We start from the raw sequence: 22,524 nt of genomic DNA, 5'->3' as shown, positions 1-22,524 counted from the left end.
GTGGCAATGCCCACCCTCCTAGAGGTCAAGTCGATGGAGGAAGAAGTCCAGCTGTGAGGTCCCGAAGCTGCAGAATATCCCAGGAGTCGCATACAAGCTGTTCCTCGCCAGTCGCCGGATTGCAGGAGGGTCAGTGACCAGCCAGGTCACCAACAAACCTTGCAAATGCAAGCAGGAGCTGAAGATGGATTTGCAGAGTTTTGGGAACCAGCAAGGCCCGGGAGACTACCCTGGAGAGGGAGTCAGGGCTGGCACTCAGCAGGCCAGCAGAAGTCGTTGGAGCCCCCATGAGTGACCCACATGTGATTACACAGGGAGTCATAAGGAGGTCTGAGCAGCACGACAAAACAGAAGTCCCACTTCACAAGGGTTGCAAGGCTGGGGCTTCTTGGTGCCTGAAGATCTCCTGGAGTAAGAGTCAACAAGCCTTGGCAAGTGCAACAGTTTCGGTGCACAGAAGATCCAGTGGCAGGAGTGGGGGCCCACAGTCTCCCAAGTTGGTCACAAAACGAGCTGGACCCAGAAGAAGCCACAGACTCACCTCTTGTGAAGCAGAGCCTTTCAGTTTCCGTGAGACAGCTGACCCCACCAGCCGGTAGATGTTGTCTTGAGGTGCCTGTGGATGTAGAGGAGGGACTCCTTCATTCCAAGGGAAATTCCTTCGTGCCTCCAGGTGCAAACAGAGTCCTTGTGACCCTGGAGCATGCACAGCCTTGGATGTTGAAGAATTCTTGCAAGATCCGGTGAAACAGTGTTGCAATTGGAGCCTTCCCACCAGAAGCAGAAATGTTTCTCTTCCAAAGCAGACCAGCAGTGATTTCGGAGGCCAAGAGCTGAAGATGTCTTTGGAGAGGTCTTTGGAGAGTCTTGCTTGATGAATCTGAGAACCCAACCAAAGGGGATCCCCTATGTAACCCTAAATGAGGATTGTTCACTCTCTGAAGTGATCACTCGCTGAAGTGATGTCCCCGACCCCGTGGCAGAGGGGGTCAGGGACATCATCTACCTGGCCTAACCAGTCAGATGCTCCCATGGGCCTCTGACCATCTTGTTTCCAAGATGGCAGAGTCAAGTAGCCACCTGACAGAGCTCTGTATACCTCCCTAGGGGAGGGGCTGGACAGGGGGGTGGTCACTCCCCTGTCCTTTGTGCAGTTTTGCGCAAGAGCAGGAACCGGGGGTTCCTGACCTGGTGCAAACCGCATACAAGGGGGGCACCAAATGTGCCCTTCAAAGCAGTCTGGTGACGCTCAGAGGCCACCCAACCACAGCCTTTAGACACCTAATACACGGGTGCGGTGGACACACCTCCCCTTCGCAGGAAATCTTTTGTTTTGCCTCTCCGGCCTGAGCTAGGCTCACCAGCAAGCTATGGTCAGCAGCAGAGTGGGCTGGCAGCTGGACCCCGTAAGACTGCACAGGCAGAACTGGGGGATCCCCTATGGAGCCCCCAGAGTAGATCGTATCTTGCAACTAGCACTGGAATCATTGTAGTTGCATGATCCCAACATGTTTGATACTAAATTCGGAGAAGCCATTATGGAACTGGACCACTTGTGTTGACCAGTGTCCACTACATACCTTAAGGCGGCTTCCCCTCACGTACAGAGTCCAGGAAATGGAGCCTGGGGTCTGTAGGGGCACCCTGCTCATGCAGGGGTACCCTTCCACTTAGAGACATGCATCCTGCCCTTGGGCTGAAGGGCCTACCAGAGGGGTGACATACAGTATCTATGTGCAGTGACCACGATATAAGGCAAGCCTTATATCTGTGGTGAAAGGGCGCATGCACCATCTCACGCAGGCTGGTATGGCAGACCTGCAGACACAGTTTTCATGGTCCCTCATGCGTGGCACAATACATGCTGCTGCCGATGGGGGGGGGGGGGGGGGGGGGCCTGGTGTACCAATGCCCTGGTGGGTACCTAAGTACCATATACTAGGGACTTAACATAGGTGCACCAGTATGCTGATTGTGGGCGTAAAAAGTTTACCAGCAGCCAAATTCAGGGAAGAGAGCACAGACCCTGGGTCCTGGTTAGTCTGGTCTTTTGAGAATTGAAGCTGAGCACATGACATTTTCAGGGCATCAAACACCTCTTGACAGCTAACTGTCCACTGTACCTTTTTAGGCATCTTTTTGGAGGAGAGATCATTCAAGGAGGCTACAATGGAGCTACACCATTTTACATATCTCCTGTAGTACCAATTCAGGTCCAGAAAAGCTCTGACCAATCTATAATGGTTTCATTTTTGCTCTGTGGGGGCTGAACATGGCCTCCACCTACCATGTGGCCAAAGTAAACCACTTTACTCTGGCCTATCTGGCATTTTGTAGCCTTTCAAGGCCTCAAGTACATTCCTGAAGTGGACCAGGTGATCCTGCAAGTTAGAGCTAAAGACAGCAATATCATCTAGATATGCTTCACTAAAGTCTTCCAGGCCTGTCAGAACTTGATTCACCAACCTCTGGAATGTGGCAGGTGTGTTTTTCAGACCAAATGGTATCACTGTGACGTGATAATGTCCCTGAGGGTGGAAAATCCTGTTTTAGGCTTGGCTTCATCAGTTAGCTTGGTCTGCCAATAGCCTGCTGTCAGGTCAGAAGTACTGAGGTACTTGGCTGAAGCCAGAGTATTTTTGCGTAGGCTCTCATTATTCTAATGAGACTACTGGATTTTGAGTGTCAGAATCGCCTGCGGTGTGGGAGACTGAGTCTGGCCCACTACAGGTGACACCTGTCGCTCCAATACGGATTCTGCTCCGGCTAACTAGCAGTGCCTTATCACTACCCAAGGGCAAGGATGATTGGGCAGCCGAGCACATGACATAACTGGTTTCTTGGGGAGGCCGTGGTCACTCAGGTCTTATCCGTTCCTCTCAGTTACATTAGTCTCACATATACAATTACAAACAGAGGCAGTATATATTTCAATAATGCTTTAATAAAGCGACTGCATCTTAGATAGCAAAGGATGGACTGCAATAACCAGGACGATACAGCATGACCAGATTAAAATTGTGACAAGGAGAGTAAAACATAAAAATAATGCTACCATATTGTCACTAGAGTCAACAGACTAATTCCTACCTAGGCTATGATAGAGCACAGCGTGTTAAGCTCTAATTCTGCCCTTCAGGTTCCCCTGTGAAGACATCGTACCCCATACCTGAGCAAAGGCCTGAAGTCTGCAAAAGCAGCTGTAGCGAATCTTTCAGCAATCAGCATACAGTCGTGGTTCTCTGGCTGAAATCTCTCTCTAACGTGTAAGGGACAGGGAAGTGTTTTTATGATAAAGCAGCTGATGTTCTGAGAAAATGTCCCTGCGTAAGGATGTGCATTTTCTATGAATGTCAGAGACTTAACTTATACCACGTTCACCGCTAACCTATTTTACTGCAGCCTTGGAAGAAGCACAGAATGAGCAAGAATGTCTTGTTTGAGAACAGAGTGCTGGCCTAGGCAAAAACAGTCAGATAGAAAATAAAGCAAGACCGTAAAAGTGGCTACTGTACCAATAATAAAGCGAAGCCGAATAAAATATATCTAGGTTAAAGTGCACAGCGGCAGACCTAGTATGTTAAAATAACATGCATTGAGCTATAACTAAAATGCCTACACAATAGTATCTATCAGCTCATCTGCCCTAGGAAGCCGATGGGCATCAGTCTTGGTGATTGCATTGGGGCCTCTTTAGTCTGTACAAAACCTAATTTCTCCCTTTCCACCATGGGAGTGAGGTGTTGGCACAAGCACTACTGGGCTAGCCCAAGGGCTGTCTGGAGGCCTCAATCACCCCCAAATCCAGCATCTTTTGGACTTCTGCCCTGATGCAATCTTTGACATAGTCAGGCTGCCTGTAGATTGTACTCCTCACAGGCAGACTATCTCCTGCGTCCATGTCATGGGCACACCAGATGGTCTGATTAGGGAGAAGAGTTCAGAATTTCCCTGTGGATAATAAGGAGTGGCGAATTTATAGGTTACACCACATTTCTTCCTTATTGTTTGAGGTATCAAGACATGATGTTTGCACCTCTGTTGGATACACCCTCCTTAGGAAAGCCCATGCTGGAAAAGATTCCTAGAAGAGGCTTGGCCACAGCAGGAGCTGTAGTGGACCTAAGGGGGATGGCCTCTGGGTACCTGGTGGCATGGTCCACCACCGCCATAATAAATCTGTTCCCAGATGCTGTAGGAGGGTAAGGGCAAACACCAATGTCAATCCCTACCCTCTCAAAGGCTACCCCAACTTCCGGAAGTGGGATTAAGGGAGCCTTTGTAGTGCCACCTGTCTTGCCACTGGCTTGGCAGGTAATACAGAATTGACAAAACTCCACGATGTCTTCAGACATATGGGGCCAGTGAAAATGTCTTGCAAGAGAAATGTTATAGGCTAAGGTCAATAACAACTTCCTAAACCTCTGTTAAGACCCCCCTCCTGATGGTACCATGCTTGAGGTCTAGCCGCAGAGTATAGAAGCCCCTTTTCCCTATAGCCCCTGTGGGGTCTACTGACATCCCCTGCCTCTCCTGCAGCAGCTTGCTGCCTGAGCCTTCAAGAGAGGGGCAGGATTTCTGCTCCAAACTCAGTTCTTCCCTCGAGGGTCCCCTGCACCCTGGAGCTCTGCTGTGTCAGCTCCTAGCTCCTCTAGTGCACGTTCTGCACAAGAAGTAAGATCATCCCCCTGGGGTGACTGATCCTCACATGACTCCTGGGCAGGTGATCATTTCTTACCCCTCCTACTTCTCTTCTTGGGAGCTGACTGGTGTGTACTTTTAGGCTCCGGTGCTCCTGGTTCTCTCTGTTTCCTGGCCTGTGCTCTAGTTGCCACAAAGGCATTGGCAGGGATACCCAGCATTGCTGCATGGGTCTGTAACTCCGCTTCAGCCCAGGCTGAGGTCTCCAAATCATTGTCCATTATACATTGTACAGGAATAGAAGAGGACGCCACAACTCTTTCAGCGTCAGTAGCGCCCGCTAAGGTTAACAACTGCCATGGGGGGGCACTTAGTGATGTTATCTGTGTTGATGACTTTTTTATTTTTTATTTTGAAGATGCACAGTATACAAATACCAAAACAGTACGAAGGCTGAATAAATACAATGAATACATTAAATAAATACATATCATTACATGAATTCATTTCATCGATCTACAACAGACATCAAGACCACTGAAAAGGGGTATATGAGATAGCCTGTTCACAACCTTAGAATACAATACCTTAGAATACAAATAAAGTGCCAAAATTGAGCGTGATTAAATAAATAAATAGATCCCCTACGAGCCTGATTCAATTATTGCTTAGCCACTGTGCAAACGGGGCCCAGATAGCTTCACCCATCCGTTTGCGCCCGCGGCCTTTACACGCATAAGAACCCATCTCTGAATAAAACAGTGAGCACATCTGAGCCAGCCAATGGTTGAAAGTTGGCGGACTTGCCTCCAACCAATCAGATGCAATGCAGCAGCGGGTCACAGACATAGCTAGAAACAAAAACCTCAGTGAATATTCTGGGTATACCGCTCCATCAGTTCCAAGTAATACTAATTGCGGCGTAATTTCCACCTCCCGATAGTTTAGCCTAGTTAAAAAATTAGCAATATCAGTAAAAAATGTATGTAGCCTGCTGCACTTAAAAAACATATGTACTAGGTCGGCTGATACACTTTTGCATCTGGGACACACCACACCCATTGTGCTGCCCCAGTTAAATAGCTTAGCGGGAGTATAGTATAAATGAAAAATAGTCTTATAATGTTGGGCTTGTGGTCCAGCAGATAATATAAAACGCTGTGCCATATCTAAAGAGGTACGTACTGATACTTCAGAAGCTCCAATATTCCGAGCCCACCTCTCCGCCTGTTTACTCAAGTCATCTGGCATTAGGTTCAAAAAGAGCGGATAAAGCGAGCAAACCCGCCATCTAGTGGAATTATGAAGAACCTCCATAACTGGGATTCTATCCCCCACCTGGCCAGATGCTGATCTAAAATTTGCCCCCAGAAAATGTCTGATTTGCAAATATTTAAAAAAATCCTTAGTGCTCAATGAGAATTCACTTATTAGTTCTTCAAAAGATTTAAGGTGGGTGTTCCCATAAAATTCACCAATACACCGAACACCAAGCTGTGCCCACCTGCCACAGTATTCATCCTTAAAAATATCAGGAAGTACCGACGAATTCAAAATTGGGGTATAAAAGTTAATCCGGCCAATTCCAATTTTTTTTTTTTAACATTGGTCCATACCTTAAATGCAGCCCAGACAGTCTTAAACTTCACTTTTTTAAAATAACTAGGCTCCACTGTTCTCAAGAAAGCTGCATTAGCATGCCTTCCCCAAATCATATTATATATAGTAGGACAAATTTCGCCAGAATCTTGATTATCAACCTGTGGATTTATTAATGGTTGGATATATTGCAATGCAGATGCCCAGTAATAAAATAGAAAATGAGGGGCCGCCCACCCCCCCCTCTCTCTGGGTAGCACTAAATACTTATATGCCCGCCGTACTTTTTTAAAAGACCAAATGAAACTAATCGCTAAGCTCTCCATATGCTTAAACCATTCTTTATTCAATTCCAGTGGAATAGTGCGGAAAAAATATAGGACCCTAGGTAAAAAAATCATTTTAATGAGATTGCATCTACCCATAATTGTTAAATGCAGATTGTTCATATGATGCAACTCTTTCCTAGTTTTAGCTAAGACAGGAGCAAGATTGCTTTCTACTATCAAGTCCAAGTTAGCCGACAATCTGACACCTAGATAGGTCACTTGGTTGGCCCTCCTGCTGTCTTCAATAATGGCCCACTCATTGCCCAATATTTGGCACTTACTCCTATTTAATGCATAGCCTGAAATTTCCCCAAACTCCGCAGCTAATTTCTCTATTTGTTCGATCGCCTTCCCTGGTTCAGGGGTAGTGACGGCTATGTCATCAGCATATGCCAAGATTTTGAACCTGCCCTCCGCCATTACCATAGGCGAGATCAATGTACTTTGCAATAGCTTCTGAATCAAGGGGTCTATATAAAGTGCCAACAATAAAGGGGAACAGGGGCAGCCCTGCCTAGTTCCTCTTGTAATGTAGAAGGGTTCTGAAATTGCCCCAGCTAATTGAATTCGAGCAAGGGGCTTCTGATATAGACCTTGTATAGCCTTAATAAAACCAGCCCCTATATTAGCTTTACTGAGCACTGTCCATAAGTATTTCCAATTGACCCGATCAAAAGCCTTTTCGGCATCTAGTAATATTAATGCCATAGGGGCCTCCATAGCCTGAGATGCATCTAACATGGTGATAACCCGCCTAACATGATCAGCGGTCCCCCGCCCGGGGATAAACCCATGTTGCCAAGGGGAAACAAGCCCACCAATAACTCGACTAAGCCTAACCGCAAGGATTTTGGCATACCATTTAGCATCCGCGTTTATCAATGAGATAGGTCGATAGGAGCCTGGCAAAAGTGGGTTCTTCTCTTTTTTAAAAAATATGACAATGTTAGCCTCCAGCCATGAGCCCAGTGCCCGCTCTCCAGCCTGTACTGACGTAAAGAGTGCCATGATATCATCCTTCAATTCCTCAAAAAACGTTTTAAAGAATTCTATTGGGATCATATCAGGGCCAGTAGCTTTCCCATTAGATATAGCAGTTAGAGCCAAGACAATCTCCTCCAACTCAATAGGGGCAGTCAACTGACAGCCCTCTTCTTGCGGTAGCTTTGGGCTTGACATGTCACTCAGATACTGAGCCATCCTTTCGTCTCTCTCATCCGAGAAGAGGTTTTCCTGCTGGTACAATGCGGAATAATATTCTTTAAACACCTGTAGTACTAACGTATCTCCATACACAATCTGCCCCAGCCTATCTTTAATTGCCAAAATGGCACTCCGAGCCGTCTTTTGTCTAGTCTTATATGCAAGCACCTTGCCCACCCTCTCACTCAACTCATAACATTCCTGCGTACGAATCTGGGCTTTAATGATGTCTTGATCTAAATACAACTGAATGATCTTGCCCTTCACGACCGTAATCTTATCCAAAGTATCTTGTATTGGAGCATTATTCCTAGCAAACCCCACTATCTGACTCTCCAGAGAAGCCAATTCGGTCTGGGCCGCAGATATAACTAGGTGCCGATGTTTCTCCCGCCTAAGGGCGTAACTCAGAGTTTCCCCACGGATAGCAGCCTTTAAAGCATCCCATAACACCTCCGGTGGAACCGTACCCCTGTTAAAGCCCAAAAACTCAGTTAACCATATTTTCATCCGTGACACATAAGCTGAGTCAAGCAGCAAGCCCCGGTCAAAAGACCAGGGTCTCAAATGTCGCTCCTTTCGCAAGTCCGAGAGTTGTACTACCAAGGGATTATGGTCAGATATGACCCTAGGAAATTTTTCCACCAGAATTCCTTCGCATAACGATGGAGACAAAAAAAAATAATCTAACCGGACGGACTTCCGGTGGGGGTATGAAAAGAAGGTGTAACCAGGATCCATAGGCATACAATGCTGCCAAGCATCCACAAGACCATGAGTCTGCACCAACATTTGTAAAGCGCGAAACACCTTCGGCTTTCGTCCAACATATGGACCCTGATTCTGTAAGGGGATATTAGTCTCAGTATGTATATTAAAATCCCCACATACAATAAGCGGTAAGGCCCAGAGCGCAAGTTCAGTATTCAACATATTAATACCAGCTGGATCATCAGCATTAGAGCCATAAATAGAACATACAGTAAAATTTGATTGCCCCATAACACACTCTATTATCACCCATCGGCCCATATTATCCACCTTTTTCTTGACCACCTTAAGAAGAAGATCTCGCCGTGTAAGTACTGCAACCCCTCTAGTATTCGTTTGTTGGGTGACTTGATGATAATTGTGACCAAGTAAGATTTGCTCAGGGGACACCATTGTTTCAGTCACCATAGAAACACTGGCCCTTGTGTCTCTGTAAGCACCTGCCTCTGTACCATTTATGACAGGGTATTGCCTGTATTTCCTCATAATAGGAGGCCAGGCAGCCAGAGGCCAAGGTCAATGCCACCCTCTGATACTAAGACAGCCTCAGTGGTCTCACTGACTATGCCAGAGTCCACTGCACTCCCCAAGGTGAACCCAGCTACTCCCTTGATTGAAGTACTACCACCAGTGCTATTGCTAGGGGCAGTAGAAGGAGTGGTAGTAGGACCCATGGTGCTTTTATTAAGGCAATTGCCATCACCTGTCCTATGGCCTTTTTCCCCTGCACTAGAAGCACCATGGTTTCTTTTTGGAAAAGGATTTGGACCCACTCCCAGAAGAAGTTTGTGGGCCTGATAAATACTTTCTTCTTTTCTGTTGACTTTTCCCCATCTTTCTCCTGGATCTTAAGAGAACCCTTCTTCTTTTGGTCACACCCACTGTGAGTTTTCTTACTCATCCGGGTGCAAACACACGTTTCTGCATTATTTCCCAATTCTTGGGGAGAAGTTAGATCGGAGTCCATCAGATACTGATGGAACTTTTCAGACACACAGTTATTAAGGGTGTGTTCTCTCATGATAACATTGTACAACCCTTTGTAATCAGACACATTGCTACCATGTAATCAGCCTTCCAGAGCCTTAACTGAACAGTCCACAAAATCTACCTGGTCTTGGGAGGACCCCTACTGAGTTTCTCTGAACTTAATCCTATACTCATCACTTGTGAGCCCAAACCCATCAATCAGAGCCTCTTTCTGGACCTGGTAGTTATCTGCATATTCCTCCCTCACAGTCTAAAGTTTGTTTCTGCCTTTATCTGCAAAGGTGAGCCACAGGATAGCTGCCCACTTCCCTTGAGGAAGCTTCTGTACTTTACAGGCCTTCTCTAAAGCAGTGATCCACTTATGGACATCATCCACAGACTTCTAAGGAGGGACTATCCTGCTGATATTCCTGGAATCTAAGGTGTCTTCCCTGACCCTGGACTCTCTTATGCTGCCATCATGGGGTTCTAACACTAGATTATTTCTTTCCTTTTCCATCTCTAGGGCCTCTCTCTCTCTGAAGCGAGCTGCTGCTTTTCAACTTGAGCTTGGCCTTCTCAAGTTTCAGCAGGACGAACCCCCTATCTAGGGACCCCTCATCTGAGCTAGAGTGACTGGTGCCAACAGCAGATGCTGAGGCTAGGGAAGTTGAAAATGAGGAGGATACCCTTTTTACCAGCACAGGGGGACATAAAGGGGGCTATTACTTCGACCCTCTCTTGCGCTACCAGCACAGGTCCATGCAGGCCCAAGGTTCTCTCCAGAATCTTCATGGTTCGTGCCAGTGAGGTCATATAAAGTACCTGGTACCTCGTTTTCCACCACTGGGGGTTCACCCTCTTCATCTAATTCCCTGTCCTTATCGGGATTCTTAAGGTCGTCCTGAATAAGTAGATCTAGGAGAATAGCCTTGTTGGGGTTACTACCTGTCTTTAAGTTTCTAGCTGAACACAGGGACTTAAGTTCTTTGTACCTAAGCACCCTCAGGCCCTATACCTAGACTCTTGAGTCTGGTCAGTGTTCTCCACTAAAGACACAGTGTTAGAGTAGTGTATGTGATACACCTACCTACTCTAAGTTTCTAAATTGTAAAGAGGCTTGGAGAAAAAGCTGTGCTAGACCCCTGACTACCCAGGCAACAGTTTAGGGGTTCCTGAAGTTACTAGTGTAGGGTGTAACCAATAGTTAGTAGTGACCTTTTTTATGATAAGTCACTGCTGACCAAGTGGTAAAGCAATGCAAGTGTCTTATCCCACCGCTGCACCACCAATGTAGGAGGCTGGCTCAGTTTATGGTATACACCTATGGTGTGGCACTCTATACTGAGTCCAGGCATCCCTTAGTGATAGTGAACAGGTGTCCGGTTAGCAAAAGCTCTCTTGTGGTAGTTGAGACGAGCAGCTGAAGCTTATCCAGGAGGAATGTAAAGAACTTGCAATACCACAATAGTCATACATTCTAAACACACTGACATCAGGCAAAACGTTAGGGTAATTATGCTAGAAAATTGCACTTTCTTACAATTACGTTGAACAATTGGTTTCTTTCTTTTTTTTTTTTTTTTTTTTACTTTTTTTGTTTGTTTGTTTTTATGTACTTTCAGACCATACATAATCAAATTAGTCTGTTTACTTTCCCTTTGTACAAAGTGATTGTAAAGACATATTAAACAATTTTAGTTTCCTTGCGCATCAACTACTTGTGTAACAAAATCCTACTTAAACTACATGTGAAATAGAAAACGGATACAGAAATGCATTTTGGTTATTTAATTTTAATCCTTGCTTTCTCAACAGGTCTCGTAACACTCTTGGCCACTCAAGATCTCATTGGGGACATAGTTCGAATTCTCAGTCTGCTCGGCCTCAGGAGCAGCGGAGTCGGAGTAGAATTTCGACAGTCATCCAGCCTCTGAGACAGAATGCAGCGGAAGTTGTAGATCTTACTGTGGATGAAGATGGTACCCTAACTCTGAATTCATTTGTGTGAAATAAGTCCATACTAAATTCAATTTTATTTTTATTTATAACCAATGTTATTGATTTCCAATAAAACAGGTGCTACATTGGCGAGAAAGTGAAATAAAAAGTAAAACACAACACAGATATTGCTACCACACCCTTTTGACCAACCCAATACGTGCGAGGGAAAGATATACAAAATCCCTACGTTGAAGGCCATAGTTTTCCCCCATATACACTTGTGTTTGCGAAAGCTTCCTCTGGCCATGTAAATAGGTTCTTCCAGCGTGGCACACTGGTCCATTCCCCATCTGCACTCAGACAATGTTGGTGCGGTGGGCCTTTATCATTTAATGGCAATATCTCTTTTCGCCACTACTGTGGCCATTCCCATAAAGTACCTCTGTCCCCTAGTATTACCCAGGTGTCCAATATGTCTAGCAGGGCCGCCTTTGATGTCAGTGTAAGTATGTATTCTAAAATCCAGGAAAGGGTGCGTTCCCAGTGTTCCATTAATCTTGTCATACACGTATGATGTCCACCTTCACTTTCCCTATCCAGTTTTTGGCAGGAGGCGTGGATGGCGTGCAGTATGTTGGCGAGGTTAGTGGGTGTCTGAGTTCAGTATGGCAATTTGTGGGTGCAGTAATGTTATCCTATGGGGGTAAAACATATGCTACATTCGGACCCTTCACATCGACTTGCAGGGCTGTTCTCCAGGACTTTAGGTGAGTATGTGGCAGGGTCCAAGGCCATAGCAGCAGGTTACCTCGGGAGATCTGGGGCATCCGGGTGCAGAGGTGTATTACAACATTGGTGGTCCCATTCACTTCAGTATGGAACAGACTACTCACAAAGATGCTGCAAGCAGGTACTGAGTGGCAGTCTGGACAAACCCACACAGGGGCTCAGTTCTTGAGATGCTCGGGGCGTGGGGACCCCTTTGGTCCTCCTCTTCTCGGGCCAGGGCAGCCGGCTGCAGAGGTGTTCAGAGACATCAGGTTCTTGTCACCGGAGACGCTCCTGGTAGATAGGGTCTGCAGAAAGAGGCGGCAAGTGGTGACTGGGATTCCAGTCTTGCCTAACCCAAGCGTAGGCTCAGCCTTAGAGGGTCTCAGGACTCCGTGGGCACCGTCAGCTCCCTCGGACTCGGTCTGTGTGGGTTCAGTTGCAGAGCTGCTTTGAGGCCTCTAATCGCAGTGGTGAGAGACTGGCTCTGGGTCTTGGTGACCTGGTGAAGAGGGGAAACAAGGTGGGGGGCACTCTCCTGAATGGCCTTGTGGATCCTGGTGGCTCAGTAGGTCTGCTTTTGTAGGAAGCCTCTAGGTGGTGTCAGTGTCTGGGGACTTTGGTGAAGTGACGGGGCTGACCTCCTTGGCGCAAAACAGTCTTCTCCTGGCTCATTGATCCCTCGGAGGGCCCAGTGGCCAACGGGGCAGGCTACCGGACTTTACAAGCGGTGCCTGCAGATACAGGGGAGCACCTCCTTTGCTCCAAGGGAGATTCTTCTGGTGGTTGGCGAGGCACTGGCAGCTCTCTGAGTTTCGTGGATTTGGTAAAACAGCATGGTGAATTGGTTGCTCCATGAGGGTTGGGTGCAGTTGGTAGGGTTGACGCCAAGTCAGTCATGCTTCTCAGTTCTCGGGTCACCATTCTTCTTAGTCCACTCCTTCTTTTGTATTTGTTGAAATCTGAAATCCTGGTATCAGGGGGGTCCCCTGAATACTCAATTTAGGGTTGTTTAGGGAAGTGAGGGGTAGTAGCTAATGGGCCACGTACCCCTGGAGTCACTACGCCCCCCTAAATAACCACTTCCTTTGGGGAGTAGGCATCACCCTGACACAGAATTCCTAATTTCACCACACACAAGATGGTGGAATTCCTAAATTTGTGTTCACTTCAGGCTTGTCGCCCTAGAGGAATTTTCCCCCCCTGTCCAGGTGACAAATGAGCCCTGGCCAGGTGGTCGGCATCTCCTCACCTCTGAGGGAAACCAAATCTGCATACTAAAGGCGATGTGCTCTTTTAAGCCCCTTGCCTTGGAATGCAGACTTGCAGGTCATCCTGTTGGGAGAGAAGTGTAACACCCCTGCCAGAGCAGGCTTTGTTTCTGACTGCCCATGAGCTGAGGCTCTTACCCTTGTGGGTCAGAAACATGTCTGTTGGGCTCAGGCTGATTAAAACCAGTCAGTCAGCACACCACTAGTTGGTAGGTTTTTCAGCTGACACCTCTAAGATGCCCTCTGGGTGCGTGTATTAATAAATCCATCACTGGAATCAATGAGGGTTTATTGATACGAGATGTTTGATACCGAACATCTCTGGTTCAGTGAAGCTATCATGTAGCTGGGGAACTCTTATTGACCAGTGTCCAGCAGATGTGCTTAAAATGGCTACACCATTCACTTACTATGTCTAAGAATCAACAAAGACATGGTAGGGCCATATTTACTCATGCAGCGATGTCCCCACCTGTCATATAATGCAACCTGTCTTAGGACTGTAATTCCTGCTGTAGGGGTGACATATGAATATTACAGTCCGTGTTAGGGGACATTGCACACAAGTGCGTGTCATGTCATGTTTTGACTTTTCAAAGCACCTTGTCACATAACCTGCGGTGGCAGTCTGTATTAGTTTGGTGCTGGGTCCCTTAGGGTGGCCCAAGCTGTGCTGCAGCCCTTAGGGACCCAGTACCTCTGCCCTAGGCACCAGAGGTACCACTCACTAGGGACTTACAGAGATGCTCAAGGCCTGGCCACTTGGGGATCAAGGGACCGGTTGTCTTGTTTTTGGAGAAGGAACACTAGCACTGGGGACCTGATTAGCAGGAACACAGTGCACTTTAGTGAAAATTAACATCACCTATCTGGCAAAATGTGTGTGGGGAGGTGACTATTCACCCAAAACCCAGTTTCCTACAATCTATATTTGCAGAGGTTTATCATTGACATATACTGGGATAATAACTATATATTACAATAATCATCTTTAGAAGTAGGGTTAGGAATATCAGGATAGGCATTGGATCTGCTGGGTGGATATGACCAGAATCTTATCTGGCTTTCCCAACCTGCTTCTGCTAACAGACATGCTGGTGGATTTCTGCATTTATCAGAAGACCCCCCAGAACAACATGGTGTACTATGACAAACTTTGTGTCAGCAAAACAATCATTTTGGGACAACAAAGTAACATTTGCAGTATTTTTGTGACTGGTGCAAAATCTACCTGTCCCAAATATACCGTGGGCGAGTCAGCAAACCAGCATCAAACAGCAGGCGTGAGCTGAAAACGTAGAAGTTTGATGTTGGAGAGTGTAGATTTCAGTTGAAAATATGCACTCTCACTGGCACCATCCTGACATGTCCCAGCCCAGCGTAAAATACATGGTGCTGGTGGGAGCTGTTACAGTAGGACTCCCCAGACTTCTCTCATCTAAATGTAAGGTAGAGGAAGGTTGTGGAGGTTACTGTAATGGCTCTGCCCAGTGCCTTGTATTTCATTTTTATTAATGAAGCTTGAGGTTGGTGCAGAGGGGAGGAGTGCGATGGATGGTGTAAAGGAGGTGGGAAGAGTTAAACTGGTACCAGGAGAATGTAGTGGGAGGGCACTTGAAAAAATGACGACGTGGTGCTGGAAAGAAACATCCAAGACGGGGTGTGTGTGGGGTCCCCCAAAAAAAAGTGACAGGGGAGGACCAATTGCTTCAAGAGAAAGGCGGAGAGGAGAATGACTACCAAGGGTAGGTGGGCATAATTACGGAGAACGAGTATCACCTGGGAAGGTTCAAGGTAATGAATGTGGGTGCCAGGGTTTAGTCTTCAAAAGGATCCTAGGAAGTTCACATACCTGCTGTATTTTGGTCTCAATCAGTCTTTTACTCCTGGTTGTGCTGGCCTGGAAGCTTGTTTTGAGCTTCGTGGCGGCATTTCTGTCACCAGGAAAGTTGTAGGTGGTGGTCTGTACGTCAGGCAGAGCAGGAAAGAGACAATACCCACTTTCCTTAAATTGCGCCTTTCTCAATATGGCTTGACCTGGTGGGCACGGAAATGGAGAGGGAGGCTGCAACCCAGTGGCAGATTGCCACCTCCAATGCCCTACTGAACAGATATGGACACCAGCAATGTGGCAAGATGGAGTCTCTCATGCAGCATCTGCCAGAGCAGAGGAATATAAGAAAAGAGCCAAGACTGTGATGCAGGATGGAAAAACATTGCCATCACCTGCTTGAAATCAGCATTAGACGCTACAGACACTGACAGCAGGCGGATGTGCACAGGCAGTACACTAAGGCGCAGTGCTTGGCTCTGTCATCTGTATACCCTTCACAGGAGACGCCCTGTTCAGCCAGGCAATTGAGTCCTTGCAACAGCTTAAAAAGACCAATGAAACAGTCCAGGCAATTGGGGCTCTACAATACACAGGCAAATTCAGAAGGGGAGAAAACATAGCCAGAAGACCCATCGGCAGAGCACCTTTCTCATCGGGGCAGCACAGCAGTAACCACAAGGCAAATCTCTCCAAGCCCAGCAGCAGACCACACATCAGCAGTGGCAACATCCTGCTAATCAGTAATTTCATGCACAAGACAAGGGAAGAGGACAAGCTCCCCAAGGAGGAGGAGGAGCAACAAGCAAGTGACTTGCCCATCAACACTGGTTCCCTCATAACACCAGTGGGAGGCAGAATAATCAATTACCCACGCGAGTGTGAGAGAATCATCTTAAACACATGGATTTTGAATGTGATACGTCACAGGTACTGTATAGAACTTATCAAAGAACCAATTCAAATTTTGCCAACACCAGAGAAATTTCAAGGGGAGAGGAAATTATACACCTAAGGAAAGTGGTGAAAGTACTCAAGAAAGCCATCGAAAGGGTACCAACCAGGGAAAGGAACAAGGGAAACTATTTTCCTTATTCCCTGGTCCCAAAACGCGATCTAACTCTGAGATGAATCCTAGACCTCATTTTCTTTAAATAAATTTATTCATACTAACACTTCAAGTGACAGCAACATCAAGGGGTTATACAACTTCTAAAGACAGGAGGTTATATGGTGACCTTAGACCTATAGGGCCCCTACCTACACATCCCAATGAACAAAAGACACAAATAATACCTCGGATTTGCTTTAGACAAGGTGCACTGCCCTTCGGCATAAATCAGTACCACGGGTCTTCACAAAGTTCCTTGCCGCAGTTACAGTACACCTAAGAAGACGGGGTTTCCATGTCTACCCATACTTAGACAAATTGGCTAGTAAAGGCACAATCAAACAGAAATGTTATAAAGGTATTCAAACAGCAATCACAACACTACAAAGTCTGAGTTTCTCAATACAATACAAAATTCGTCACCACAACCAGAACAAGAAAAGGTGTTTCTGGGAGGGACAACCAAAGCATATCCTGCACAGAAGAGGGTACACGTGATCACAGACCAAGTATGCCTATACGAGAAGGGACAGTCTCTAACAGTGAGGGCAGTTATGAAACTAATGGGCATGATGGTGTCATGCATACTGCTCATAACACATGCAAGACTGCACTTGAAAACTTTCCAGGAATGGATCTGCAGCAAATGGTGCAAGCCACAGGGAGTTGGGAGGATCTAATAGTTGACACAGCAAAGATACAAAGGAAGCATAATGGTTGAAATCCAAAAGCTTGACAGTAGGGAAGACCATTCAAGGCACCAAATCCAATGGTGACCATCACACCGGATGCATTCCACAAGGGTTGGGGAACAGTGACAGACAACCTGTAGAATTGTGTACTAATACAACAGAAAACACAACAGTGGTGTTCTACCTCAACAAACAAAGTGGAAAGAAGTTATTCGCCCTGAGCAAACTACCCCACAAGATGTGGCAGTGGGCAGTACCACAAAAGATCACATTGCCAACAGTCCACCTACCAGGAAAAGAAAACACAGAGGCAGACAAACTAAGCAGACAAGAAAGCAGCTCCCACAAATAGGAACTAAAGCAAATGACATTGGAGAAAATGTTCATGGCATGAGGAAAACCAGAAATAGACATGTTTGCAGCAGCAAACAACACCAAATACCAACGCTTCTCCTCCAGGTTTCAACACCACCAGTCGGAGGGAAATGCCCCATCAATAAACTGGTCAGGGAGATATGTTTACGCCTTTCCCGCAGTACCCCTGATACCAAAGGTGCTGGAAAAGGGCAGGCATCAAGGGGCACATATCTTCCTCATTGCACCACAATAGGCCAGACAAACCTGGTACTCCGACTTACTAGAGATGTCCAGGGGGCAAAGGATAACAGTCGAAGCACAACCGGATCTGTTAACAAAACAGGAAGGCAGAGTGTAACACCCGGAGCCAGCAACACTCAGCCTGGCAACTTGGCTCCTGAATACCTAGAATTTGGGCACCTCAAACTGCTGCTTAGAACAATGGAAATCATTAAGGAAGCAAGAAGGGCTACTGCGAGAAAAAGCTATGCAGCAAAACGGGGAAGATATGCTCACTGGTGCTCTAACAACAGATATTTGGAGACGAGGACAAAACAGGAAACTGTGCTAACGTACTTCACTCATCTGTTAAATACCCGCCAACCTATTCATCCCTAAAGGTACACCTGGCAGCTTTAGTAGCCTAGACAAGGGGCACTTCAGGTAACAGCTTGTTCACATCCCCAGTGGTGAAGAGACAAAAAGAATTGCTCCACCAAGATCAGTTCCAGTACCATTATGGAACCTAAATACTGTGCTAACGCAGTTAATGCAAAGCCCTTTGAACCTATGCAGAAAACAGATTTAAAATAAATAATGCTCAAGACAGCGTTCCTTATTACATCGCTACGCAGAGCAAGCGAATTGCAAGAATTAACAATCCATGAACCATACCTGCAAATACATAAGGACAAACAAAGTGGTACTCGTAACTAACCCTCAGTTTATGCCAAAGGTAATAATTCAGTTTCAAGTTAATCAAAGTGTTCAGTTACCATCCTTCTTCAAAGAACCGAACACACAGAGCAAAAGAGCCCTGCACATGTTGGATGTAAAGAGGGCTTTAATGTACAATTTGCAGTAAACAAAAAAGTTTTGCAAAGGAAATCAGTTGTTTGTCTCATTTGCTAAAGCAAGCAAGGGTTCCCCAGTAACCAAGGGAACAATTTCAAGATGAATTGCAGGAACAATATAGATTTGCTATTCTAAGGCAGGAGTAACACTGCCCACACGCCCAAGAGCCCATTCAGTGCAGAAAATGGCTTAACACTGGCGTTCCTAGCAAATGCAGTAATGGAGGTAATCTATGCAGCAGCAACATGGGCATCACCACATACTTGTGCTAGACATTATTGTGTGGATATTCAAATGAACAAGGAAGCAGAGAAGGAACGAAGAGTACTGCAGCACCTGTTTGCTTAGACTTTTCATCCCATAAGAAGGGAAACCGCTACATAATCTAATGCACAGCCTGTTAATCCTGAAAAGGATTCATTCCTCAAAAGGAAATGATTACTTACTAGTAGAGGTAGTTTGCAGCCTGAAGAGTTTTCTGGACTTACATGCGACCCACCCACCTCCCCGAAAATGGGAGATGTAGCAATCAGGTGGGAAAGAAAAGAACAAGGAGGTGGGTATACCAAGGAAGAAAATAAAATGTAATTTGAAGATGGCGACTACACAAAAAAACATCTGGGGCACTGTCTGACGTCACATTAGGGGCATGGACATATCACCAAATAGTGGTTGACGATGCTGACAGCAAAAACCAAAAAAAGAGAGAGAGAAAAGGAAAAAAACAATTCTGAACCAAACCACTAGATGGCGGAATAGTGCACAGCATGTGAATCCAGAAAATTCTTCTAGCTGTACAACTACTCCTACTGGTAAGTCCTTTTCCTTCCGTGGTCTCTTCCATCTAAAAAGAGCCCAGTCTAAAAATCTGTACGCTGGTTTATACAAATAACTGATAGATTCCTCATCTATGGGAATGAAAGTGCCAATTAGCGCTTTGCTTTTAAGCCTGGATCCGTGGTTTCATGTCCCTAGATATACAATTTTCTTTATCCTTTAATAACTCCGGAACAGTTTTGCACCAAATAACAAAAATATATCTTTATATATGAAGATCTAGCTTTCTGCAAGATTTGATGTAAATTCGTCCAGCGGTTTAGGATGTAGTCGTGTTCAAAATCCCTATGGGAAATTGGATGGGGAAAACACATTTTAGGACCCCCCCTCCTTTTTCTCTGCCCCCGCTTCACGAATCACCCTGAAACGTTTCTGACGGCAGCTAAAGTGATTGGCGTACTAGTTTTCAGAATTTTGTGAAGATTAGTCAAACGGCGCGAAAGTTATTGGCATAACAAAAAACGCTTTGTCTATGGGACTTAGGTCCCAACTGGTACTACCTACTGGTTATCGATTGCAGGATATATGTAGAATATATATGTATATTCGATGGCATGTGTAGCATGCACATGCTATGCATAGCTCTTCCGACATCTAGTGTTGGCTCAGAGTATTACAAGTTGTTTTTCTTCAAAGAAGTCTTTTTCGGAGTCACAGGATCGAGTGACTCCTCCTCTCTGTTTCAGTGCGCATGGGCATCAACTCCATTGTTAGATTGTTTTCTTTCCGCAGTCGGGTTCAGACGTGTTTCTTCTCGCTCCGAGATTTCAATTCGGAAAACCTCAGAAAACCTTCTCATTCATCGGTATTGTTTCGATTGCGTTTCCCGTCTGGCATCGAACCGGTAGTACTGTTGGAACCACTATTTCGCCCTTCGGGGCACGTGCGCCCAACTCTGGCTTGTTCAGGCCTACCGTGTGGAGAGCCTGATGGATCAGGCTCCTTTCCAATTCTGCTCTCGGTGCCACGTGACGTACCCCTATACAGACCAACTCTTGGTTTGTAATTTGTGCCTTTCTCCAGACCATCGGGAGGAAGATTGTGATGCCTGTCGATCATTTAGATCAAATAAGACCCTGAGAGATCGCCGAGCCTGAAGACTCGAAATGGCGTCGAAAAGCAGCGAACATCTCGACATCATGGAGGAAGAGCAGGCGCAGACAGCAATCTCCATCCAAGATACAGACTCCGAACAGGAGTCGGAAGATGACAGACCCATCACAGCTGGCCAGCATGTGAGTACGTCTGCTCCTACACCGCTGCAGAGAAAACATTCAAATGCCATGGGTACACCACTGCCAGAAGGCCATGGTTCTGCCCGAAAAAAGACTGCTGGCGTCGAAAAAGGCCACTCCTACGTCCACATCAGAGCCGAGCAAATCCATTAAGAGCACCACTTCAGACTCCAGTAAAAGACCCCATTCATCGGAGTCGAAAATTTGGCAATCTGCTTCGGAGACAAGACATCCGACTACTTTTTTGTGACCGAAAAAGATACACACCTTGGAGCCGAAAAAATCCTCATACTCAGAGGAACAAGGACTTTCCAAAAAATTAAAACAGATTGCAAAGCCAATCATGGAATCTCATAAGACTTCTGAAAAAGAGACTGAGATTTGATCAATATTACAGATTATGGATTAGAGACAAAATCCATATTCATAAGGAGACAGGAAGAATCATCACTGCACCTCCTTTAAAAACCAAAAGAAAGCTGGCTTTCCAAGAGGAATTAGACTCTGTGCAACCACCAGCAAAGGTGCAAAACCAAAAGGAGAAGCCACTACCTCTCCATACTTCTCCTCCTCACTCTCCACAGCTCTTTCTCACCTCAGAATAGCCCACCACCAGTGCATTCTCCAACACATTCTTTATACTCACGTGGAAATACAGCATACTCATGGGACCTCTATGTCCCTGATCCCATCCCGGACAATGATCCAGACATTTATCCATCAAAACCTTCTCATCCAGAAGACACCACTGCATACACTCAAGTAATATCTAGGGCAGCAGCTTACCTTGGAGTAGCCATGCATTCTAAACCATTAAAAGAAGACTTTTTATTTAATACACTGTCGTCTACTCATTCCAGATACCAGTGTCTCCCAATGTTAGCAGGAATGGTTAAACCTGATTTTTAATTAACCTGTCAAAGCTAGGATCATCACCCCTAGAATTGTTAAAAAGTATAAGCCTGCCCCTACTGACCCAGATTACATCACTCATTAGGTCCCTCCAGACTCAGTAGTAGTCAGTGCGGCAAGATAAAGGGCAAACAGCCAGTCATCAGGAGAGGCACCACCTCCTGAAAAGGAGAGTAGAAAATTTGATACAGCTGGGAAAAGAGTTGCTACACAAGCAGCAAATCAGTGGAGATTTCCAAATTCTCTGGCACTTCTAGCCAGGTATGACAGGGCCCACTGGGATGAAATGAAAAAGCATCTCCCAAAGGAGCATCAAAAATTAGCACAAGTGGTGGAAGAGGGACAAGCTATCAGCAATAATCAAATAAGATCTGCCCTCGATGCTGCTGATACAGCTGCAAGGAGTGTAAATACTACCATCACAATTAGAAGACATCCATTGCTACGCTCCTCTGGTTTTTAAACCCGAAATTCAACAGGCAAGCACCTCTTTGGCCCAGAAGTAGACACCACTATTGAGAAACTGAGGAAGGACTCAGATACTACGAAAGCAATGGGCGCTTTATACACTACCCCATATAGAGGCTTCTTTCGCAGGCCACAGCTTAGAGGAGGTTTTAAGCCTCAATCCTCAAATGCTTCCAGCTCCCAACCAAAGCAGGGACAACAAACCCAATAACAAAGAGGTGGGTTTAGAGGATACTATAGAGAACAATATTTCAGGAACAGAGGTGAATTCCAAACCTCTAAGCAGACCACAACACAACCTAAACAGTGACTTCCTTCCCTCCCTTCCACTCCACACATCTCCTGTGGGGGGAAGACTACAGCAATTTCCACTCTAATTGGCAAAATATCACCCCAGACAATTGGGTATTATCAATTATCCACAATGGCTATTGCCTATAATTAATATCCACCCCTCCAAACATTCCACCACAATGTCACAAGTTGTCCCCAGAACACACCGTTCTGTTACA

General features: G+C 45.9%; 1 protein-coding gene across 2 annotated transcripts in view; it reads left to right on the top strand.

The window, feature by feature from the left end:
- The window catches only part of RNF111 (ring finger protein 111), a 306,333-nt gene that overhangs the window by 123,286 nt on the left and 160,523 nt on the right, over positions 1-22,524 (top strand). For both annotated transcript variants that reach the window (XM_069222081.1, XM_069222080.1), the window contains exon 4: positions 11,331-11,494. In XM_069222081.1, coding sequence (XP_069078182.1) covers positions 11,331-11,494 — 164 coding nt within the window. The remainder of the gene's footprint in view (positions 1-11,330; positions 11,495-22,524) is intronic.

The sequence above is a fragment of the Pleurodeles waltl genome, chromosome 3_1 (genome assembly GCF_031143425.1).
Source record: "Pleurodeles waltl isolate 20211129_DDA chromosome 3_1, aPleWal1.hap1.20221129, whole genome shotgun sequence".
NCBI lineage: Eukaryota > Metazoa > Chordata > Amphibia > Caudata > Salamandridae > Pleurodeles > Pleurodeles waltl.
Note: the sequence above shows the minus strand (reverse complement) of the source record. Positions and strands in the feature narration are given on the sequence as shown.